Source organism: Meles meles, chromosome 1 (genome assembly GCF_922984935.1).
Source record: "Meles meles chromosome 1, mMelMel3.1 paternal haplotype, whole genome shotgun sequence".
In the NCBI taxonomy this organism is placed as follows: domain Eukaryota; kingdom Metazoa; phylum Chordata; class Mammalia; order Carnivora; family Mustelidae; genus Meles; species Meles meles.
Window position 1 is genome coordinate 207948556 of NC_060066.1, and position 25145 is coordinate 207973700.

Consider the following 25145-nt stretch of genomic DNA (forward strand, 5'->3'; position numbering starts at 1 on the left):
CAAATTAGAAAAGGTAATCCTAAACTCTCTGTCTGGTAATGGAACAAGAGTTCAATACCACTGTGCAAACTTTGACAACACCCCAGTCAGGAGTTAACAGCTTAGCCCCTATGGTTCTCTGAAATCGGCGTGCCCTGGATACACCAACTGTCTGGCCAGGAGAAGCCTATGCAATCATCAGTGGAAAATGTTGCCTCTGTGTAAACCAAACCAGCCTAGTAACATGTCCCTTAAGTCTGTCAAAAGAAAGAGTGAATATTTTTCACCAGGTAAATTAAACATAGACATTATATTGGACTGATTGATTTCCAGAGTGGGGCTTGGTTTAGTGGGGTGTGCAGAAAGGTACTCAGATTTGTCCTTTCTTGTTGGTTCATCCTCATTCTGATCTATGTTTTTTCCTCTTTTTGCAGATCTCTTACCACTCATTGACTAACTCAGTTTCTCCCTCCCCAGTCCCCAGCTCAGCATTTTGTATGTGAGCTTCCAGGACAGTATCAGAGGAGGACACTGTAAGGGCCCAGGCAGGCCACCCCAAAATGTTCCCCAATGGCATCCTGATGATCTTGAATTGAAGCTCCCTTGGAAAACAACAAGGCACAAGGACACTCAGATACTCATCCATCCCCCTGAGAGCAGGACACAAATATCCCACTTGAGAAACACCTTCCCTGTACTAAGCAAAAAGACATCCTCCTCACCAGAGATAGGGACTTTAAAGTCAAGAAAACCATAGAAACAGACCCTGCTCGGTTTTTTCCTAATCTAGGGTCTCAGCCTAAATTTGCTTAGAATTCCGTACTAATTAAAGCTCCCAAACACCCGCTTTCATTTATCCTGTCAATTTCTCACAATTTTATCTCTTTGTCTAAAATATATGAAGACTGACTGCCTTGGTCATCGGGTCTCAGTTTCATTATTGGGCCTCTGCGCACATGTAATAAAACTTTGGTTTTATCTCCTGTTAATCTGCCTGGTATCGATCTCATTCCTAAACCAGCTAGAAGAACCCAGAGAGAAGGAGGAAATTCCTCCCTCCCCCGCACCACCCTCTCCCTGTGTCCTCACATGATCTCTCCCCTCTGCACATACATCCCCGGGGTCTCTTTGTGTGCCCAGATTTCCTCATCTTATAACGTAAGTCAGACTGGATTAAGACCTCTGTCACAGGGGTGCCTGGGTGGCTCAGTGGGTTAAGCCTCTGTCTTCCGCTCAGGTCATGATCTCAGGGTCCTGGGATCGAGCCCCGCATCGGGCTCTCTGCTCAAGTGGGGAGCCTGCTTCCTCCTCTCTCTCTCTGCCTGCCTCTCTGCCTACTTGTGACCTCTCTCTGTCAAATAAATAAATAAAATCTTGAAAAAAAAAAAAAGACCTCCCTCACAGCCTCGTTTTAAAGGTCCCATCTCCAAACACAATTGCATTCTGTGCTATCAGCATTAGGGTTGCAGCATACAAATTTATGGGGAATATAGCTCAGCCCATAGCAAACTGTGCTTTTCCAAAATGTCAAGGTCATGAAAATCAAAGGAAGGTAGAAGACCAGAATGTGGAGTCAAAAGAGGCATGACAACTAACTTCCACGTTTTCCTTTGGCTTGCTTCCCAGGTTAGGAAAATTTTAAAAATGTTTTTCTTTGGTTATAAAGGATTTTAGTGACACGAGTGGTAAAGTCTGAATAAGGCCTGTAGATTATTACATAATAGCATCATATCGATGTCGACTTCCTGATTTTGGAGTGGGCGGGGGCGGGGGGGTACTGGGGACGCCTGGGTGGCTCAGTTGGTTAAGCATCTGCCTTCAGCTCAGGTCATGATCCCAGAGTCCTGAGATCAGGTTCCACATTGGGCTCCCTGCTCAGCAGCAAGCCTGCTTCTCCCTCGGCCTCTGTGCTCACTCTCTCTCTCTCTCTGTCTCTCAAATAAATAAATTAGATACATTTTTTAAAAGTACTGTAGTTATGTGGTGGAAAGTTCTTATTTTTAAGAACCGTACATGAAGTATTTGGAACTATCAGGCATTGGATTTGTGATGTAATCCCAGGTAAAAAAAAAAAAAAAAAGGCATACAGATAGTGGATGGATGGATGGATGGATGGATGGACGGACGGACAGACACTTGGGTGCATGGATAGAAACAACCATAAAATGTTAGCTAACACGTGAGTGAAGGGAATTTTTAGTCCCAATTTTGCAACTTCTCTGTTCGTCTTTTCAGACCTACAGTTCACAAACTTTCCTCAAACCCTGAGTGTGAAAACCTGAGCAGTAGGTACGAGGGAGGCGGTATGCTCAGGAGAGGGGAGGAAGGGAAGGTCACCTATCGAGAGCATCACGTGGCCTCGCCTGGTAATTAATGTCACCTTCGTCTTCAGCCTGAGGAAGTGGGAGCACAGAGCGCTCAACAGTCTTGCTGGGAGTCAGTCTGGCTCTGTTAGGGCAGCGCCCACCGCCAGCTGCCACCCCTGGCCCCCCGGGGAGTATGGCCAACCTCACCCACAGCAGCAGCCTCCGAGGGGGGCGGGTCCCCGCAGGGAGGCAGGGGGTTGGGGGAGGTGGGTCGTCCTGGCTGGATTTCCAAACCTGTGGTTTTGCCTGGGTCCCAAACTTCAGGACTCGCCTCGGCCCCTTCCGACCCTGCAGCACCTCAGTACACCGCCAACGTGATCTGAACAAAGTGTTTTTATCAACGCGTGAAAAGGGCCCTAATCGGAAAAGGTTTCGGTGGAAGGCAGGCGCGGGGGTTGTGACGTGTCTGATTCCTTCTGCAGGCTCCTGGCAAGCAGTGATCATTAGCAGATTCTGTTCTGGGTAAGCTCAGCGTCAGCTCCGCATTATGGGATTTTATGGGATTTATGCACCGAACTTTCCTACAAAGCAAGGTATTATAGGACGGATTAGGCATTTCCAAGAAGCAAAGGTTCTGGCTCCCCTGTCTTATTTGTGAGCTTTTTTTTTTTTTTTTTTGGAGGCCCATGGTTAGGGGTTCTGTGGCCTCACACCAAAACTCTCATATCCTGCACACTCTAAAACAAGATACTTGTACAAAAAGATCGAGTAGATTTTTCTTAACAGAAGCTCATTAGGGAGTGTTAGGAATATGTAAAAAGACCTAAAAAGGGGATGAAAACCACACGCACCTACTGTCATCCAGAGACAGCCACAGGCCACGTTTCGATGTGTTCCTCTGCTGCCTTCTTTCTGTGTGTGGATGTGTGTGCCTGTGTGTGGATGTGTGTGTCTGTGTGTGCACACAGAGAGAGACAGGGAGGAGAAGCAGAGACAACCGGCTCTGTAGTAAAACCAAGTTACTTTTGAATTCCGTACCTGCTGCCCATTGGCTCCACGACCTTGACCGAGCTGCTTGACCTTCATTTCCACAACTACAAATGGGGATTATAGATCCTTCCTCAAAGGAGCTGTTTTGACTAAACGAGATTAAATTCAATGAATGCGAAGCATGTAGCATACTGCCTACACACAGTAACTCCCAACCGAATGGTAACTGAATAAATACGAGTACGTACTTTCAGCTTTTTCTTTCCAAACGTGAGATTGTGCTGGTGATATGAATGTGTATCCTAATGCTTCTAGGATATTACTGCCCTAACTGTGGGAAGACAGACTTCTCTTCCCAGGGAGCTGAAAAAAAAAAAAAGAAAAGAAAAAAAAGTATAAAATTCCTAATTATACCCTGTTTATTAGCCTAATTTTATAACGAGGTATATATCGTCAATAGTGTGCATATGATTTGGGATCGGTGGGGGGGGGGGGTGTGTTCTTTTCCTTTATAACTGACCACCCCGGCCTAAGTTCAACAAGTCCCTAATGAAGTCTACAGAGTCACCATGTCCAGAAGATCAGATTATCCCATCTGTGTTTCAGCAACACCACCCAAGCCTGCGCAACTGGGACAGGTTGCTTCTCCTATGTGGACCTCGGTTTCCTCATCTGTTAAATGGGGACAGCAACAGTGCCCCGGCAGCTGGTGGTCATGACAGCCAAGGGACAAAATCCATACAAAGCCCAGGACCTTGTGTCTGAGCGCTCAGGAAAAAGTGAAATAATAATGATTATTGTTAAGTTTCTTTTTCTTTAAAGATTTTATTTATGTCAGAGAGAGAGAGAGAGCACAAGCAGGGAAAGCAGCAGGCAGAAGAAGAAGCATATCCCCACTGAGCAGGAAGCCCAGTGCAGGACTCGATCCCAGGATCATGGGATCATGACCTGAGCTGAAGGCAGACACTTCACCGACTGAGCCACCCAGGTGCCCCTCTTACTAAGTTTCATATATGTAAGAGACATAATCTTCATAGCATGAATATATGAGCTTCCATTTGTCTATTTCTCTACTCGTATCTCATAAATTGATGAGGGCAACATGCAAAAAAACACTCAAGTAATTGCCCAAGCAAAGGCCTATCAATGATGGAACCAGAGCTGGCGGGAGAGAGCCCTGCATCCCCGCCCACAGCCGGCCAGAAGCAGCAAAAGAAACAGAGTCTGGAGTATCTAGGATGCATATGCGGAGCCAAGGGGACAGGGGACTGGGCTCTCTTTGTCATCATAATAAAAATCGCTCTCATAATAAATGGGAGAGATGCAATAAATCCAAAGGCAGGTCCACTGTTGAGAGGCAACGAAGGAGAGGCACTAGGACCTCGGAGAGGTCTACCTCCTCCTTGAGAATCTACAAATGCCCTCAGGCAAGTGATAGCATTTGGGGTCTCAGTGTCCGATCTCTTAGGAATAAATGAGATACTGCATTGGAGTGTCTATAAATAGCACCCAGGGCGTAGTGAGCATTCCATAAAAGTCAGCTAGTCGTGGGGACCTAAAGCCATCACTAGACCCTCATGTCTTACTGCTTTTTTTTTTTTTTTTAAACTTCTCAGTACATTCCGTCTCCCTAGTGATTCCATATTTCTTACAGTGGACGTGAAGGGGGACCAATCCTTATGATCCATTTCCAGAAAGAGGGCAAGAAAACAGATTCTGCTTATCTGAGGTTCGCACTTCATGTGTTTCTTAGGTCTCTGAAAGACTGACATTTGCTGGCTCAGTGGCGGTGGTCGAGGGCAGAAACTGGCAAACTACAGTCCCCCAGGCAAGTCTGGCCCTAGCCTTTTTACGGACAGTCTGCGGGTCTAAGGACGGTTCTTACGTTTTTAAGTGTTTGGAAAGCAATCAAGACGAGAATGACACTTCAGGATGTGTGAAATGATACGAAATTCACATTTCCGTGTCCATAAATAAAGTTTTATCGGCACACAGCCACAACCATGAGAGAGGGCACATCGTTAGCTCTTTATGTATTATCTGTTTACATAATGTCTATCACGGTGACAGCCGAGTCGAGTTGTTGCCACAGAAGCTATATGGGCCACAGAGCCATCTCCAGAATGTGGAGTAAGGATGGAGGGCTCCTCAGGCCCCGGCTCTGGGCCCGTTCTGGTGCCAGGGAAGGCTTATCACACCCTGCCACTCAGTTATCCCCCACCTCCACCTCCCCCACGGACGGGGACCCTGTCACTCAGCCTCTCCATCCACGGCGCCCCACCCAGACTGTGAGATCCTTGAGGGCTTGTTGCCAGGACAAAGGACAGGAACACCCACTGAGCTCTTCTCCCTGCCAGGTACCAAGCTCTCCAAAGACATCATCATAAAGTGGTAACATTTCCACTTTAGGGATGAGAACCCAGAAACTCAGAAAGGCAAAGAGCCAGCCCGAGCTCACACAGCGACCACGTAGGTAGAGCTCAGTTTCGAAGCCAGTCATGCCAACCCCAGAGTCACCCTCACACCAGTATTCCATGCCCTGATTTAGGATTATGTGACCCACCTGGATGCAGGAGGTACGCAACAACCGCTGGGTACCCTCCTGGCCTCTGCCCAAGATTTCTCGGCTTACACCACCACACCCACCCCGTCTGTGTTCCTGCCACGTTCCTGCCTTGGCTGTGGCCTGCGTTTCCACCCAGCCCCAGCAGCCAGAGTAAACACAGCCGGTCCCAGCGTCCGCTCCCAGGGAGCCCGCAGAACCCACCAGCAAAACTCGCCTGTGCGAGCTGACCACATCCTCGGAGAGGACGGGGAGGTCTAACTCCACAGAGAATACTCACCTGTGGGGGACAGGTTTGCATGGATGAGAGAAGCCATCTATCTGTTCTGGGTTTTGGTTTGGGTTTTTTATATATGTATATATATATATAAATATATATATTTTTATATATGTATCCAGTCCTCACCAAGGAGGAAAGGGGTGCACCCAGTAAGTGTTCTGTATTAGGGTGGAGAGAAGGATGTTTTATTAGGTTTTGTTGTTTTTTTTTTTTAAGATTTTATTTATTTATTTGACAGATAGATCACAAGTAGGCAGAGAGGCAGGCAGAGACAGAGGGGAAAGCAGGCTTCCTGCTGAGCAGAAAGCCCGATGCGGGGCTCGATCCCAGGACCCTGAGATCATGACCTGAGCCAAAGGCAGAGGCTTAACCCACTAAGCCACAAGTCTCCAGCCTTTGCAGACCAAGTGTCCCCCTCCCCACAGGGATCTTCTGCTGTCTGAAGCCTGTTTTGTCCTATTTCCTTTGGCTGGGCAGGTACTCCTGGCTGGCGGGCCATCTCACACAGTTCCTGTCCTCCCAGGTGTCTGTCTCCCCAAAATGCCCCCGCCACACACACACAAGGCAGCCCATTTTAAACTTCATGGAACACTGATTTCCAGTAGACCACAAGGTTCTCCAAATCCAACCGCCTCATTCAACGCTGCCAGCCGGTTCTGCTCAGGGCAAAGTCGCCAATGGGCAAGTGAAACATGCACACGCGCGTGTGTGTGTGCGTGTGCATGTGTGCACACACGGGACTGCATCCAGTTATCGCTGGTAAAATCCTGTTCTGTAGGAGGGTCCCTTGGAGGAGGGAAGGGATCTCCCCTGAGGTCCCCGAGCTGGGTGTTCATGGCAGCAGAGCCTCCGGGTCTCACTGCCCACCCATTTTTGCTTGATAGCTGGAGCCATCCCACACAGCCACCACCGCCGCCCCTGCGTCCACTCCCAGTCCCCTGCGGGCTGGCCCAGACCCTGCAGCAGGAGCCGCTTCCCTGCCTCCTCCCTTGTACTTTTCACCTCCTGGCAAGGCAGTAATGCCCGCCCTTTGAGGGCAGGGACCTTGCTGTCCTTCTCACTTGTGTCTCTCCAACATCTAGAACAGGCTTGGGACAGTAGCTGCTCAATAAACAGCTGGTCAATGAATGAATGAACGAACGAATGAATGAATACACATACGCAATCTTTCACTACCTTTGCTCCAGAGGCTTAGTGTTAGGGACTCAATTTCTTCACTGGGGGAGAGCAGGTCTGACTTCACTTACAAAACGGGAAAGGAAAAAGGGATCAATTTCAAGATGGTAACAACAGACCATTAACCTCTGAGGGGGGCCGTTCAGCCTCTACCCTTAGAAGCTCCCAGTCTGGTGTGAGAGTTCGATGCGGAACCAGTTACGGCACAGTGTGAGTATGCTGGGAGGGAAGGAAATACTGGGTTCAAGTGACGAGACCCCGGGGCCCCTCTTGGCTGAGGCAAGGACAATGGGGACGGAGGGGGCAGCTAGGAAGCCTTTCGGGGGGGAGGGTTGGGAATAGCATAGGAGCTAAAAGAAACACTGAAAAACAAATGGGTGTTACCTTGGCCCAAGAGAAAAGGTCCCAGAGAAAGTGTGCTGGTGGGGATGTGGGGGGTAGAAAGTAACGGCAGGAAATGAGGGTAAGTGCGCAGCCTGGCCAGGCGGTCCAGAAGCCACGCCCCCAGGGTGGTCGAGGAACACAGCAAAATGTAAGCCGCCCCGCCCCCCAATCTCTCTGCACGGGGTCAAACTGTGTCCTCAGCCAGATGGGAAGGGCCTGACAAGCGGGGACCACGCCACCATAAAGACAAGACCTGCCTCTCACCGAGCTCCTGGTGGGGGATTTTCTGAGTCGCTACGTGTATCTTCATTATTGTCCATCCTTCACCAATGAGGAAGCTGGGCGTGCCGGGCTGGCGGAGCCAGGGCTTGAACCGGAGCTGCCTGGCTCTGTTCCTTTCTGACCGGTCGGTCGCCCCTCACCACCCCACATGCCCCCAGGCCGGTCCAGGGCAGCCCAGGGAGAGGAGCCTACCAGAGTGGGTTGGCCGCTGGATGGACTGAATGGGCGAGTGTAAAACACCTCTGCCCCCCCAGCTTGCTTTCTTGCACGGAGACACAGCACTGGCTGGTTCTCCAACACTGGGTGCTCCGCAGTCTCCGGCCTGGCCTGCACACTTGTGGGCCCCCACCCCAGGACGATGGTTCCAGGAGTCTAGGCTGGAAGCCCGGGAACCTGCATGTTGACAAGAGCCCCAGGTGATCCTACATGCTGTGAGAGACCTCCGGGGATAAAGGAGACAGAACTCGGCATTCGACCAAAGTTCAAATCCCATCTCCATCTACACGCTGTGTGATCTTGGGTGTCTTTCTTGACTTCTCTGAGCCTCATAAATAAAAGGCTACGCTTGATGCCCATTTATATTTCCAGCTCTCTGCTTCTTCTTTATGCCATGAACAGTCGAATGCTTGCACTGGGGCCCCGAGAGTAAAGTAAAGAATGGGGGACCCAGTGGGGGAGAGGGGAGGGACACATTACATTTACAGCCTGGTAGCCCATCCAAGGCCAGCAAGTTTCCCTGCTAGTTTCAGGGGAGGCTGTCCTGGGGGCTCCACCTCTAACCCCGACTCCCCAGCTGGCTCTGGGCTGGAAGGCAGTTCTAGAAATGCCCTGCTGGGTCCTCACACCTCCTGTGTCCGCCCTGCGCCAGGAGAGCTGAGTCATGGAAAAAGTTAGTTCTCCAGACTACAGCTCACCCCCAACTCCAGCAAACCCACAAAGGCTCCTTTCATGGTTTTTGGGTGGGGAGGGGGTGCGGTGGCTGGCTGTGAGGCCCTCTCCCTGGGCTGGGATGTGAAATTTCAAACTTTACCCTGGAGTTAATTTCCCCACCCCTTGCCCCCAAGGATACTAAGGAAGGAGAGGTACCAGGAGCAGAGGACAAGGGATGGGGGAGGCGGGAGGGGAGGATCCTGTCCCATGCATTTCTCACTAAAGCCAAGCCACAGGGACCCTCCAGACATCCCCCAGCCCAGTGCCCCCTCAACCTTGTCTTCCTGGGGATCAGGTGGGGAGAGGTGTCATCAAGAGGGGACAGACGGTACCCTTCTGGGCAGCTGATAATAGAAGCCTGAGGCCCACAGGGATAGCAGGCCCACAAAACCCAAATCCTGAAGGTAGGACAAGTAGGGAAAGGGGTCTGCTTCCAGGCCAGAAGCCAGTCCCCACCTCCTTTTAGGACTGCCTGACTTGTTCCTTTTAATTCTGCTTTCTGCCCAAAGCTGATGGCTGGAAGAGGGAAGGGGACCCTCCATTGTGGTCTTCCGTGGGTCACTTGGATATGCTGTGTCTCTGTTTCCTTAACCTCCCGTCTGCCTTCTGCCCGCCTTCCATCCCAAAGACACGCGCAGGGAAAACATAAGCAGGACCCAGTGGTCCTCCAGCCAGCTGGCATCAGAATGGGGCGGGTAGGGGCGCCTGGGTGGCTCAGTGGATTAAGCCGCTGCCTTCAGCTCAGGTCATGATCTCAGGGTCCTGGGATCGAGCCCCGCATCAGGCTCTCTGCTCTGCGGGGAACCTGCTTCCTCCTCTCCCTCTGCCTGCCTCTCTGCCTGCTTGAAATCTCTCTGTCAAATAAATAAATAAAATCTTTAAAAAAAAAAAAAAAGAATGGGGCGGGTAGAGGCGCCTGGGTGGCTCAGTTGGTTAAGCAACTGCCTTCGGCTCAGGTCATGATTCTGGAGTCCCAGGATCGAGTCCTGCATGGGGCTCCCTGCTTAGCAAGGAGGGAGCTTGCTTCTCCCTCTGACCCTCCCTGCTGCTTGTGCTCTCTCGCTCTCTCTCAAATGAATTTTTTTTAAATCTTAAAAAAAAAAAAAAAGAATGGGGGCAGGTAGCATATTGGGGACCGGGGGACACAGGTGAACACGCCAGTGTGTATGAGTGGCTTAAGATCTCTGTGCCGGTTGTCTCCTGGGTCAAGCAGCAGGCACGTGTGGAGGTGGGGCTATGATCTTTGCAGCCCTTTTTAAGCTTGGGGTGTTGCCCTGACGTAGGAGAAATATCTGGAAGCAGAAGGAGAGCTGGTGAGTGAGCAGAATACCGGAGGCCGTGGCAGGGGCAGCCTGGAGGCGCAGTGTGGCAAGCGGGCCACTAGGCGGCTCCGAGGATAACAGATGACAGATGACGACAGGCGGCGTGCAGGGTTCCAGCTCCAGATTTCCCCAGCGTCTCCTTAGCAGGCCGGCTGACACCAGGCGTGGCTGGGTGGAAAGGGCCTGTCTCTCTCGGGTTGGGATTTCTTTTCCATTTTTAGAGACTTCCAAGGTGGGAGGACACAGGCACTTTGACAGAGCCCTGCCCTTCGCCACTGCCTAGGAGCCAGAGGAAGGCAATGGCCCGCCCTTCGGTCGCACTTTTGGGGGGCTGCATGGAGATGGGAGGGAGCCTCATCCCCACCTTCCTCCCTTTGTGCACGAGTGGGGTAGTGTGGGGGGAGAAAGCAGGTCGGTGTTTGAATCCCTCCTTCCTCTAGTTTCTGGCTGGGTAATCAGAAAATGGAGCTACTTCTATAAGGTCCGTGGGAGGATTAAATGTCCGAAGATACGCTCTCTCTGAAAGCTCTTGTGCAACCCCACTCTTGCAGCCCAAGTGGTCTTCTTGGGTGACTTGGGTGACTTCCCAAGTCACCTGGAAGGAAGATCCTCGCCTGGCCTGCAGAACTTCTCCCCAGAACTAGAGCGCGGTGGGCCGGGAGGTCATCCCCAGCCACCCCCTCCCCCAGATCAGCTTTTCTGACAGTGACTCCCTCACCCGCACCTCACCTCGGCAGGGCTCCCAGGTGGAGCACTGAACAACCTACTAATTCCAGGGCACCCAGCCCTGCTGAATCAGAAGGTCTGGGGGTGAGGCCCGGCTTCCTCGCCCCAACAAGCCTGGCTGGAGAACTCCTGCCCCAGATTACAGAGTAGATTCCCTGGCTCATCCTCTCGGCCTCTTGGCCTGGGACCGTCAGGGGCAGTGGGAGGCAAGTCCCATCAGCACTTCTAACTGGAGCTGCTTTTGTGTGACTCACTTCCCAGACTTCCTGCAACAGACCTCTCTAAATAGCAGGGTCCCACCCTGCAGCAGAGGAGACGCTCTCCCCGGGGGAGAGGGCAGGAGGTGAGAAGGTGGGTGCCAGGCTAGGGCAGCCCAAGGAGACCCAAAGACAGAAGTCGCTGCCTGCCCAGCGCAGGGGGCTCCCGTGTAGGACATCTTGTTTACAGGCTTTTGTTATTAAAGAAATTGCTGTCAGTCAAGGTAATTCTACCCCAGATGAGCAATAAATATGCTCCCAGCTAATCTTATGGGGATTTTATTGGCACCTTGGGGGCAGAGGTTCCTTTAACCCTCCTCACCCCCGCCTCTCAAAGCAAAATCCGGCTCCCCAGCTGTTCCCCGCCCCCAGCCACGAGAAGGGCTCGGGCAAGACTAAGAAAGTGCAGCCTAAGCGAAGACAGAAGGCGTCTGGGCAAAGGGCGGGAGCGGTTTCCTGGTCCTACCTGGAGGCAGGGGCTGACCAAATAGCCTGAAATAACCCCGGGTCCACCTGGTTGGATCAAAGCGCGCGCGAGCTCCCCCGGGCCTGCCCCGCGCGCAGGACCCGGCACCTGGCCCCGCGGGCGCCCCCAGCTCGGGGAGGGGAGACCGCGGCCCGGGCCGGGAGGAAGGTCTCGGGGAGGGAGCCGGTTCGCAGGAGTCGGTTCCAGCGTGTTCGAGTTACTGCTGCGAGCCCTCAGGGACACCGCCGGCATGTCCCGGCTTGCAGAGAGGGGAGCCAGCCTGGGAGAGCGCGAGTCGGAGCGAGCCCGTGTGCGCGCCCGCGCGCGCGCCCCGCACTGCGCAGGGGGAGGGGAGGCCGCGGCAGCCACTCAGAGGAACGGTAGTGAAGCCTCGGAACAACTTTAACTGTCAATCAGACTTAATGGGGTATTAAAAAATGGGGGGGCTGGGGGGTGGAGGAGAGGGCAGCCCTCTCGCTCCGCGCCGCGGCTGCCCGGGGAGCGAATGAATAAGGCGGCGCTGACGAGGGCGTCCGATCCACACGCGCTCCGCTCCCGGGCCCTCTCCAAGTTGGAAAGGACAAAAAGAAGGCAATAAATGCTAACGAGGGAGAGAAAGGGAGCCGGGTCGAGCGGCAACTCCCGGCCTCTGCTGGGAGAGGGAGGGCGAGCGCCGGAGCGAGCGAGCGCGCGCGAGGGCGAGCCATGCACGTAAAGAAACTGACACCCGGACCCCCCACTTCTCCTGCACGTTGCTGGCAATCAGATCGCGTTTAAGCAATTTCCTGAGCCCAAGAATAGCAATGAGTCGGGAGACTTTCGCGGGCTGAAATTGGGAGCTCCAATCACTCCCCCCCACCGCCTTTTTTTTTTTCCCCCCCTGGAGAAGGGGTGGGGGGGGCGCTACAATTTGGAAACGGCTTTTTTTTTTTTTTTAAATCTTGCACTTTGAAACCGCGGGACTGTAGCAGGGTGCGCGCGTGTGGTTGGTGCCTTCCCCCCCCCCCCCCCCCCCCGCCGCCTAAACTCCTCGGTCAGCCTGTAAACATTACCTGAGAATTCCCCAGCCGAAACGGCTGCTGGGGCAAGAAACTTCTTGTTAGAACTTTCCACCTCCGGCTTCCCCTCCAGCCCTCTTACTGTCCCAACCTTCTCAGACGCTTTTTCTCCTCTCGAGGAGGATTTATCTTTTTCTTTTTCTTTTTTTCTTTCTTTTCTTTTTTTTTTTTTTTTTTCCTCTCACCCGGTGTTTTGCATTTGGGACGAGGTGATTTCAAGAGTGGCCAGGTGGGACGCCTCGCTCCTCCCCCCCCCCCTTCATTCAGTTTATTTATTATTGTTTGGGGTGTTTTCTTTTTCTTTCTTTTTTTTTTTTTAATTCCTGTTTTGCTCGGTCCGGGGAGTTTCGCCCCCCTGCCCGGCTCCGCGGCGCGGAGGATGGTGTGGAAATGGCTGGGCGCGTTGGTGGTGTTCCCTCTGCAGATGATCTATCTGGTGGCCAAAGCAGCCGTCGGACTGGTGCTGCCCGCCAAGCTGCGGGACCTGTCGCGGGAGAACGTCCTCATCACCGGAGGCGGGAGAGGCATCGGGCGCCAGCTCGCTCGCGAGTTCGCAGAACGCGGCGCCAGAAAGGTACGGGGCACTGCGACTCCGGGGGGTGGGGGCTGAAGGTGCGGGGGACGCCCACCTGCTGCCGCGGCCGGAACCCGCGCCCGGAACCCGCGCCCGGGACAGTCGCCGGCCACCCTACTTCTCGGCGCCACCCGCGACTGCTGAGCTAGTCGGTTTCACCTTGTAAATTTCCCGGGCACCAGACTGTCTTTTTTGGCAGGTCCGGAGCCGCTCCGCTCCTTTTGGGCTGGCTGACCATTCACCCCCTACCCCGAAACCGAGGAGACCCACCCACTTTCCACATTCCTCCCTCCCCAAGGAAGGTGGTGTGTTTCCCCCCGTCGCCTTCCCCTCATTGCCACCACCCTGGTGAGTGCAGGGTGTGTGCGCTCCTGGGTAGAGCTGGGAGCCGCCTGCTAGCTGGCTTCGTATTTTCCTTGGCAACCCGCTTCCCAGCCCCAACCTGGGCGGCTGCGGCTCTGGAGGCACGAAGAGGGGGGATACTCGGTTTGGGTTTGAAAGGGGAGTGGTCTTGGATGTCTAGCCGGGCCTGACAAGCACTCCCACGCCCAGGTGTTTGGAAATCTAGAAAGAGGGGGACAGCGGTAACCAGCAGCTGATAAAGAGCCCTTGTTCTCACCTTCAACCCTGCCCCCTCCCCCCAGATACACCCCAGAGGGGATTCCTCCCCATTAGAGGAGGTGGCCGCACTGTGGGTAGGGCCCTCCTGCCCCTGGGCTGCCTTTAGCTTTTTGGTGGTTACAGCATCTCTTCCTCTGGTTTTCCCAGACCTGGTGCCTGAGAGTGGGGAGGGTGAGCCGGCTGTCACCCAGCTCTGACCCAAGCCAGGCTGACTCACCCGGTGACTAGAGCAAAGGAGAGAGAGATTGGAGGCTGGCAGGCAGGACTGTCTCCAGCCGGCCCTGTGAGAAGGAAGAGCAAAAACAGGGAATTAGTTTGAAACTTCAACTGTGGGGGGGGGGGTGGGGGGCGGCTGCGGGTGAAAGGGCAGGAGAAGCCAGCTGATCTGACAGGGAGCCACATACCTAGGGGATTAAGTAAATATGTACTGTAGAAAAGCAAACCTGCCTGTAATTCCAGGTTGCTTTTGTTTTGTTAAATACTGCCCTGAGATTTACAATTCCTCAGGGGTGGCTCAGACTGGGACTGAACTTTGGAGCCTGAACTATCAGCCAAAGCCGATGACCGATTAACCCTTCCCCTGCCTGGCCAGCGTGGGGGAGAGGGGGACCGCGGTGGCCTTGCTCGCCCCGGAGTCGGCTGTCCCTGGCTCCTGCTTCTCCTTGGGTGGTTTGGACAGCTGCTTGACCTTGTAGTTGGAAGAGTCGTTCGGAAGTGTTTTTAACCCTTGCACCCACGGAGGAAGGAGAAGTAGTTGTTGTTCTCAGCAGTTTCATTTCCTTGGGGTGATGCCCCATCCGAGGGCTCCCCAAAGCCCTTTGTGGAGGGGGATCTGGAGGTGTCCTTGTAGGGGTATGTGGGTTTGGGGACAGTCGCGTGTGATTGTCATTCCTTAGCTGTCTTCGTCCCGCAGAAACTTTCTTCTGACTCGTCCAGCTGGCCCAAGTCCTGGTCTCTTTTACTGCTTTTGTAACTGGCTGCAGCAGGCTTACGAAGAACTCTCTTAGTCAATCTGGAAAAACTTGACTGACTATAAACAATCCTAAATTAAAGAAGTATATGCCATTGGCGGCGGCAAGGGCTGGGGGTGGGGAGGCTTAGTAAAATAGCGCCGAGGGACACCCTGCAAGTTCACGCACTGGAAACCCTGTCCTTCCTGACTTGGAAAGGACATTCTCTTCCAGGGAATGAACTCAGGGCCATTTAGAAATATGTCTCAAATTGGTACCGGGTCTCCAGAAACGGGATCCATGGGGGCCTGTGAAACTTCAGTGCCATTCATACTGGGTTTAGTCATCAGCCCTCAGGATGAACCAGAGCGCTCCCTATAACTCTTAACTGTCTGACCAATTACTAAAGCTACTTTTTAATGAGCCCTCCACTTGCTGCCACGGTGGGGAATTTGGAATCTGCCTGAGTCCGTCTGGGGCCAGTGGAGAGGGCCCTGGGACGATCCTGAGCCTGGAGTGTTTGGGGGCCCATTGGGCTTGGGGACAGAGGGCCCCATATTGTGGAGTGGGGAGTTTATGGGGGGCCTGCTGAGCGCGTTGTGCAAACTGTGGGCTTCAGGGTGGTCGTGGAGTGGTACCCGCCACAGCCTGCAGGGATGCTAGTGAGACAGGTGAACTTGCTGAACCACAGATCACTGTCCTCCTGCCTGTGTCAGAAGGAGAGGCTGATTCTGAGAACCCTTCCAGCCTGGACTTAGGTGGCTTTGGATCTGGAGGGGGATGTCCCCCAAAGGGAAAGAAGTAAGGAAGGCCAGAGCCTCTGCCAGCAGACGGCATACCCAGAAGAGATGTCAGTTCACCTTGGGAAAGAGCGACAACCCAGTTCCCCATAATGATCTTTGGCAATATTTGTTGGGTGGGGGTGTGCCTTGGGCTGCAAAGGTGACCCAAAGGAGTGTTTTTCTTAAAGGGTCACAAAGGCTCCAGGAGTTGGAAAGTTGGAGACATCTGTCCTTACCCACAACATATTGAGGTAAACTGAGGCGAGGCCAGCCCTGGTTAGGCGTCTCCAAGCGGAAGGCTCCTGCTTGGTTATTCCCACTATAATATTTTTATTTTTGTTTTCTGTGCTCCCCTGGAATTCCTCCCAAGAAAGTATCCACAGAGCTCGGGCCTACCCCCTCTTCCCCTCAAGGCTCCTGGCTGGCTAGCCGGCTGGCACCGCCTCCAAAGTCTTTGACTTTGACTGGGTTTTAGCAGGGGCCCCAAGGAGCAGGAGAAGTGGACTGTTGGTTTGGACATTTTTGCAGTGGCTGTTCCAGCTTCTGTTCCGGTATGAGGCAAGGGGCTAGGTGAAAGTCCTGCACTGTGGTTGTAGGCCCGTGGAGGCAGGGGCGACCAATGAGGGCCCAGTCCAAACATAAAGGACAGGTACAGCCCGGACTCAGGGACCCATTCATTTCCAGGAGGCAGGATGAGAGCTTGCTCGGAGTTGCATCTGCTTGGCTGGTCTGAGTTTACAATGTGCGGATCGCGAGTCTTGTTCCTGAAGCAGTGAGCTGGGAACTATAGCCGTTTACCTCGATTTGTGAATCCTGTGCCGCCCCATCCATCCAGCAAGTCCCACCTCCTTCCCATTCCTGACGCTGGGGCAGGTCCAGGCCCATCGATGCCACGATGACCGTCTAGTTCACCGAACCTGCTTGAGGGGTCTGTCAGGCGTTTGGCACAGCGCTGGGCCTGGAGGGGGGCGGGGCGTGGGTACAACAAAGATGAAGAAAGACCCAGAGACACGGCTGGGAGCTCAGGGTCAAGGCGCAAATTACAGCGTGTGTTCGTTTCTTCTGGCCGCCCTAACAGATTACCACTCACTTGATGATTTACAGCAGGAATTCACTCTCTCTGAGTTATGAAGGCTGGACATCTGAAAGCGAGGTGTTAGAAGGGCCCCCTCCCTTGAAGAACCCGACAGGAGACTCCGTCCTTGCTTCTTCTAGTTGTTGAGGCTCCTGGAGCTCCTTGGCTTGGGGTGAGACCTCTCCAGTCTCTGCGTCCTCATGGGGACTTAATCACTGTCTCTGTCCGACTCTGTGCGCTCTGCGCTCTCCTTATAAGGATACCAGCAATGGGTCATGAAGCCTCAATCAGTAATGAACCTTAACTAATCACATCTCCCATATCCCTACTTCCAATGACAGTCAGAGGTTCTAAATGGGCCTGAGTTGCTCATTCATGGGGGGCGGGGAGGGACACTACACGGTGGGAGCCCAGCGGAGATGTTAATCTCTAACAGAGGCTCGCAGAAGGCTTCATGAAGATGGCATTTGAGACAAGAGTTCCAAGTCGCAGGGATGTGAAAAGGTCACTCCAGGTGCAAGGAAACACCTGAGCAAAGACTATGTGCCCCCCCTGGAATCAGGGAAGGGAGGCAGAAGGCAAAGAAGGACGATATCGTAGAATGGGATGGGGAGCTGGGGAGGCATCTCAGACCCTGAGTCAGGCCAGTTCGGGTGAGAACAGGAAAAAGGAGGAAGAGCAGACAGGGGTCCAGACAGGGATTCTTGTGGGACCCAGAGCCACCAGCACGAAATAGCTCATTAAACAATGATGTGCGGAGGTCCCCAAAAAGGGCGTGCTATGGGAGATGGCAATGGCCCATCTCCCCTGCCCTCTTCCTGAACGCAGACTCGGCTAGAAATTTCTGGGAAAACGAACAGGCTCCCATTGGATGGCGGCTTGAAGCAAGAAGGTAGGCCACCTGTCCTACCCGCAGCATCTAGGGAAAGTGTTTCAGCTTGGGGCATCAAGACCTTGGGTTTCAAACAATGGGCCTTACACTTGGAGCATGTTATGAATGGGCCAACACCTCCCTCTTACTGCCCCACCCACTTCCCGTGGGGAGCCAGGCCCAGAACTCTGAATCCGTACCAGCTGTGGCCCAGCTTCCGTGGGGTTCCCTAGACCCAGCTCCGCTACAACCCTAGGAAAGTAACTACCTTCTCTGGGCAGCAGCTAAGAAGCGCACCTATAAAATGAGAGAGGCCACAATGACCCCTAAGATCCTGGCATGCCTTAAAGTTCTCGCAGCACGATTAGCCATCCCAGGAAAGCAGGATTACCAAGCTCCCCGAGCTGGGAGGGTAAGACTGATTCTTCCTGCTGCTCTCAGCCTTTCTTGCTACTACTCAGATGCCACTGACAGAAAAAGCAGCAGCTCAATGTTGGGAAACGTGCCTGCGGTGGATGGGAGGCTCATTCCCACTGCTCAGCCTCCGACAGCCAGCTGTCGGCCATGGGTTTATTTCAACTCTTATAGGAGATAATATTTTCAACCTGTAGCTTCCAGGGCATTGATGGGCCCCAATTCCCCAACTAGCATACCAAGGAGAACTTCCAGCTTTTATCCTAAAGTCACCAAATTGTCTGTTGGGGCTTTAGAGCATGCTTACTACACAAGTTCACATTCAGTCTATAGCCTGTCCGTGAATTCTCGCTTACACTCCAGGCTCTCCTGGGCGTCAAGCTTCTCAGAGCCTCTGGCTCTGATCGCTGAATGGACCCCTCTGATCTCTCTATCCTAATGGTTACTTTCCCTGCCTCATTTCCAGCTTGTTAATTGTCAAGGTCATCACTGAGAAATGATCTCAGCCAGATTTAGGAGAAGGTAGCCCTTGGCCGTCTCTTTCTACCTGGGAAAGCTCTCTGGGTGTCAACAGTCACTGCAACTTGTCCCAGAAGGACTTTGTCCCAACCTGCCGCCCCCATCAGAATCCCACAGTGTTCTGGGCATCGATGCAGGAATGATTCCAGACCCAACATATTCTCCTTTATCCTTGGGCAAAAGCGTGACCGCACCTAGAACATTAGAAGAGGCTCGCCTTGTTGTTGCCTTCAAAAGACACAGTCTAAAAATACATCAAGTATATAAGATATTTGAAAGGAAACATTTGAAACATATTATTCAGATGACCCGTGAAGGTCAGGAAAAGTTAAAGCCAAATGAAAAGGAGAGAAGAGAATCTGTTTAGACACCAGCATTCTCAGATGGACACATGTCCACGGTCAGACAACCGCAGGAGGGATTTGAGCGCCAACAAAAAAGAAGACTCTGGATTCCCAAAAAGAGAGGCCAAATACCAGACCTGGCTCGCAAATGAATGGTGGGCGGGAACTCATTCATTCGTTCATCCATTCACTCCTTGATTCACTCAACAAACGGGCGGCCCCTTCTGTCCCCATACCGCACTGGCGATACAGTAATGAGCCAAGCAGACAAAAATCCCCAGCCATGTAAACAGCAGAGAGTTTAGTGAGGGGGACAGACAGATAATAAACAAGAGACATAAAAGAGCACATTGGGTCTATTAAGTGCTAAGGCGAAAACGGAAGAGGCAAAGCAGACGGAGAGGACATGGGGGGGGGAAGGAGCTAATAGCAGCATTACAGGCAGGGCAGGGGTGCAGTGTGGGGGAGGGGATGGTGCAGGGCAAGGCCAGTAGGGGGGAGCTGGGGGGTGGGGAGCAGGGCGGGCAGGTGGGAATCAACAATCTCATGGACTCACTTTGGCTCTGGCTGAGGGAAGCTGGGAGCACCTGGAGTGTTTTGAGCAGAGAGTGAGGGATCTAACCCAAGCCATAGCAGGATCATGGGCTGCCGGGAGCAAGGGAGGCGTTGTCAGGCCAGGGGCGGGGGGACTGGCTGTTAGGAGGCCAGTGCAGAATTCCACAGCCCCCTCTGAGAACATCACACCAGACTTGCCCTGCCTTCTTCTGAGAGCCTTCCCGAGCTCAGGGATTTGGAAGATGCTGGTGATGTCTTCCCCTCTCTCCAGACAAAGGGAAGTGAATCGGCCCGAAGGGGGATCTGGGCCGGAGTGCCCCTCCGTGGGGTGGGTGGGAGTCATCTGGGACCCGGGCCTCGGAGTCTGCTGGGGAGACTTGCTCTCCTCCAGGTCCTGATCTGTTCATGCCGAAGCCTCCGGCAAAGAATGCTGACCAGCCTGAGGGTGACCTCAGGTGATGGTGACTCTGTCAGACTGGTTCACCGATTCAGCAAGCTAGACCTGGGAGCTGGCGCAGAGAAGCACATAAACGAGGTTCTCTCCTGGTGGCACTCTGGGCTGATGGGACAACTGTCTCCAGGTTGCCAGAGCCCCTGATGCTTTGGAAAGATAAGCCAGCCCCAGCAAGATGACTTTAATGGTAATAAAGATTAACTCCCCCCACCCCTGCAAAAATAAAATAAAATAAAATAAAAGCAAATGTATTGGTGCCCAGAGTGAAGGAGACACTTTTCTGTTCCACTTGGTGGAAGGGCTTCTGGAGAACTGTGGTCAGTATTGGTCAACACTTCGAGAGGGTCCTTGAGCAGCTGGAGGGTGTCCAGGAAGCAGTGTCAGGATGACAAGGATGAGAAGCCATGGCTTAGGTTGGGTGGCAGATCCGTGGGGGCTGAGTTCAGGGTCCTGGTCCAGGTGGGATGGTGAGCCGCGCCAGGCCGTGGGGAGGGCTCGGGGCTGGAGATGGGGCTCCCACCCCAGCAACACCTGCTTGCCGTCTGGAACTTTCTGCAACCCAGCAGGCTGCTCTTTAAGTGAGTATGCTGAGAATTTCTGCACTGGGGAGGAGGTTAGGTTCTGGGCGACCCCCTGGGTCCCTTCCACCCTTTAGGGTTCATGCATCATTATTGGCAGAGTGACCTCAGGGAGGACAGTGGCCCAGGCAGGGGCAGATGGAGAGGATACCAGCCCCATCAGCCAAGGCTCAAAAGAGGACAGCCCTTCTCCACCTGACCTCCCCAGTGGCCTTCAGAGGTTCTGTCATTCCTCTGCTGGGCTTTTCAGGGGACTGGACAGAGGACTGGTAAGCTGTACTGGAGTCAGCAGGATGGGCGTAGGATAGAGTTCACGTCCCCTTTACAGAAATAGTTTTTAAGCACGAGTAACCGTATTTGCATACAAAGAACGGGATGCTTGCCAAAGGGTTAGGGGAGTCTGTGGTTATCAGAGTTTGCTTTAAACAATCAGCAACACGGTTGAACTTCATTCATGGGGGAACACCTCAGATATGCAAGGGGCCAGCCTTGCAGGAAGAGTGAGTGCCAGAAGCTTCCAGTTAATCCCGAGGCCACCCAGCTGGATCCTCCCGAGTGCCCCAGAGCTTTGATAGTACGGTGAAGGGAACAATCACTGCGTTAGGGGAAATCTCAGAAGACTTCTTGAAGGAAGTGACAACTGAGGCAGTTGTAGTCAGTCTTCATCTTTTGCTGTTTGTAGACCCCTTTGAGGACCTGAAGAAGGTATAACCCCCCTCCTAAGAAGAACACACAACATATGTTTTTAAACTTCTATGGGGTCTTTGGATGTCCCTGATGCCTATCCCAGCCACAGGTTAAGAAATTTGGTGCTAGATCTAATCAAAGTCCATCTAAGTCCCTCGGGCTTGGATTCCAGTGGAGGACTAGAGCTCACAGCACAGGCAGGGGCCCCTCTGGGGTCCTGTGACTCAGAAGCCAGAGCCAAGCCCGGGGGACAGCACAGATTTGTGGCCTGCTGGCTTAATGCCAACACTGGTCACCTGAAACGGGCCACCCGGCCCAAGCCGTTCTGATTCGGTTGGCCATCCCCGGCTTTGGGGAACGCAACCTTGAATTCCCTTTTCAGTGGCCTTTCAGGGAAGCGGCTGGAAAAGCATTCTGATCATGAGTGATATGATTACTTTGTCCACATTTGAAACATACTCCTGGGGAAGTGTTTATAGATCACTGTGTCCTATCTGTAGGCCTCATTCTACAGGCCTCTGGCCCCTCTGGGCCCCGCAGCCCCCAAGGCAGACCCCAATACTATTTAAGGCTCTAGGACCCAGTTTTCAGACTGAGTTCCAGAGCATCCGAGGGGTTTCAAGAAGGTAGGAAGGTGTGAAAAATAGGGTTCAGAGGCGCCCCCCACCACCACTTAACTAGATCAGCTTCACGTCGTTCTGTTTAATACTTTTGAATTCCATGTAAAATTCTTGTGTGCATTTTGAAAGAATGCCATTACTTTAAAGAAAAAAATAGAGTTTAAAAATAGCTGTTCTAGGAAACGCTCGGGATGTGCCCATCTCTCTGGTTGGTCTTCATTGGGTCATCAATCTTCGGGTCTTTTTTTTTTTTTTTAAGATTTTATTCACTGGGGTGCCTGGGTGGATCAGTCTTTAAGCGTCTGCCTTCAGCTCAGGTCATGATCCCAGGGTCCAGGGATTGAGCCCCGCATCGGGCTCCCTGCTTGGTGGGGAGCCTGCTTCTCCCTCTGACCCTCCCCCCTCTCGTGCTCTCTCTCTCTCTCTCTCTCAAATAAACAAAATCTTAAAAAAAAAAACAACAAAAAACCCTAATTTCTCAACCAGGACTGAGATGGCCTCCCAAATTCAGCCTCCGGCCCTGAAGTCATGTGATTTGGCCACCCCAGCCCCAGAGCTGATCCACGGGCCGCGTCCCAGCCATGTCACAGCGGCTACGGTGTTTTGAGAGGCGCAGGCCAGCCCACTGGCCGCAGCACTCGTGCCTAAATCCAATCCCATAAATACGTAGGGGGCCTCCCAGCAAACTGCTGTGTGACCTCAGACAAGGGACTGTATGTCTCTGGGCTTCAGTTCCCTCATCTGAGGAACAAGGCTGTGAAGATTCCGTGAAGTAACATGTGCGAGGAACATGTGTGACTCCCAGTCCATCATTTGCAGGAAATGGGAGCGGGAGACGGACGGAGGGAGACAGACGGAGTGGGGAGTCAGGGGCAGTGCGGGGGGTACAGTGGACACTCCCCAACCATAGCTCTTTACCTTTTGCTTGGTGTACCAGGTGCTCTGCTGGGCACGAGGTGGGGGTTGGGGGGCAAAAGGCAAAGAACGTGCTGGTCGGATCCGTGCTGGTTCTGACTCCCCAGGAAGGCGGTCCCTCTGCCCAAGCCGCAGAAACCCTCAGTGACTTCAGCTCGTGACCTTTTTTTAGAGACAGTGGGAGGGGATCTCTCTTCCCACAGGGAGGGCTTAAAACCTGGTGTTTTCTCTCCTCCTTGAGGCCTCCAGTCCTGTTGAGATGCTTGGTGATGGCCGTCCCTTTCCTCTTGGGCAGGAGTGGCCCAATGCGGGCCCTTTTGTGGCTGAAGAGTAGAGGCTGACCAAGGGCTGGGCCTCTGCCCTGCTCCTCGCTGCCCACTCCCCTGCAAACCTGCCGGCTTCCCCTCCGTGGGTACAGCAGTCATTTTCCCCTCTGCATCCAAGTAGCTCAAATGGCCGGGGGTGGGCGGTGGTGAGGCCAAAGTCACAGGTTACCATGGCAACTCGGCCCCCTTTGCAGCTGCTTGTGGCCACGGGTCTTCTCCGAAAGACCAGGAGAGGCCCTGGGAGCAGGGGACAGGCCTTCTTACTCGCCAGGGCCCCTCAGCAGCCGGGCACAGTATCCGACACAGGGTAGGCGCCTAATAAACGGGGGTTCCCTGAGCGAAGGCCTGACCCACCCGTGCTACTCCTGAGAGCCTGTGTCGACTGAGGACGTGCTGGGCCCAGGCCCGTTCTGAGCGCTGTGGAGGTCATAAAGTCATTCACTCCCCACAGGGAGGTCCAGCCTTGGTGCTGTTCCCATCCTCTCTCTCTCTGCTGGTCAGGACTCTGGTGGTTAGTAACGGCGATCACTCATCTAGTAAGCGACCCAGGGTGTCCTCTCGAATCACTGAGTGTTGGTGTCTCTTCGGCCAATCCTGCATGGAACAGAACGGGTCCTGTGGACAGTGTCTAGCCGACTCTGTGCCGGTGCCTTTGGTAGTGAGACAGTCTAAATGAGTCAAACCACAGGAACCACAGCTTTCCTGATGGCGGGTCTGGAGGTGCCCTTCAGACGGGTTTAGACTCTTGTGACCAAAAGGTCCGTGGGCAGGTCTACCTCCGGGCATGGCTTCAGGGGCTCAAACAGCGATGTCAGGGTTCGGTCTCTCTTCAGCCAAGCCTCCTCTGCGACGGGGCTGCTCACATCTGCCCCTTGCTGCCTTAAATACCAACCCACCCCCCACCCGCCCCAGCTCCCAGTCCAGGGGACAGACCTGTATCGTCTGCTCAGCAACTCCAGAAGGGGACTTGAGTCTCCCTGGCTGTGACAGGGTTGCGCCTGAAGCAGACACCAGCGATGGGTCACAGGCCTGTCTCTGAGTCAGGGGTGGACCAGTCCCAGCCAAGTCACAGCGTTTGAGAGTGGGGAGGTGGGCTGCCGTGGGGACAGTGAGAGTGCTGTCACCAGGAGCAAGGGCTTTGGGAGCAGATGTCCGGGACTCTCTGGGGAAGGACCAGTCCAGCTTTTAGTCATCTCAAGTGGAAACTTCCAGGAGATCCAGGCCCACCTGTTAGCCAGTCCTCCCAAGTCTGGTCCTGCAGACATTATCAGGTCACTTACCTGACACTCAGGAGCTAAAAGGACAAAATGGTTCTTTCAGGGTTGAGCTGAAACCTCCTTGCCCTCAGAGAGGGTGTAGTTCACAAAGAGGGAAAATGAGCAGCCAGTCAAGAGGGTCTAGCAGGTTGTCAACAGACCTTCTTGGTGACCTTCTCTAGAAGCTTCCAGCCACCCTGATAGGAAAGGAACTCAAGCTCCTTTGCCGGGTCACTGTTCTCGGTGGTGTCTTCCTGGGGGTGAGGAGTCAGTTCTCCCTCCTTTCTGGCTACGGGCAGGTGAGCCGAAGGGAGCCTGTACTGCGTCCTTCTAGGGCGGGAAGAAGAGTCTCTGGGGTCCTAGAGATAATGAACTCCCAGGACCAGGGTCCTCTGAGAGCTCAGCCAGCCCGCTCAGCCCGCTCTGACCCTCGCAGGCAGGTCAGCAAGGGGAGCTGGCCGGCGTGACCACAAAGGGCAGTGCGACCTTCCTGCGGGCAGGCAGTCCTGCCAGGCACGCCCACATGATGTCAGGCCTCCCTCGGCCCCGCCCCCCCAGTCCTTGCTTCTCACTTGGCACAGGGGGAGTCCCATCCACCTCCCCAGGCAGCAGAGTGGCTCCTCCAGGCCCGCGGAGCCAGCTGAGGGGGAGGGACCCCAAGCACCCCCTGGCCTGGCAGAACCATCGTCCTGTGGGGGGGGCACCTCTCGAGCCTGTGTGTTGGGAGGGGCGTGTGTGCGTGTGTTTGCACGCACACCCGCGTCCATTTGTTCTAGCTGCCGCAGCCAGTAGAAAAAGTCGTTCAGATTCTAAGCTCGAAAACCAACGCACCAAACGTCTTACATTGGCTCTTCCGCTTACATGGCCGAGGGACCCCGGGCAAGC

At 53.7% G+C, this 25145-nt stretch overlaps 1 protein-coding gene across 1 annotated transcript in view; it reads left to right on the forward strand.

Annotated features, from left to right (window-relative positions):
* Positions 1 to 12104: 12104 nt before the first annotated feature.
* Positions 12105 to 25145, forward strand: part of DHRS3 (dehydrogenase/reductase 3) — a 37953-nt gene continuing 24912 nt past the window's right edge. Inside the window, exon 1 of the mRNA XM_046007002.1 lies at positions 12105 to 13293. Coding sequence (XP_045862958.1) covers positions 13099 to 13293 — 195 coding nt within the window. The 5' untranslated portion in view covers positions 12105 to 13098. The remainder of the gene's footprint in view (positions 13294 to 25145) is intronic.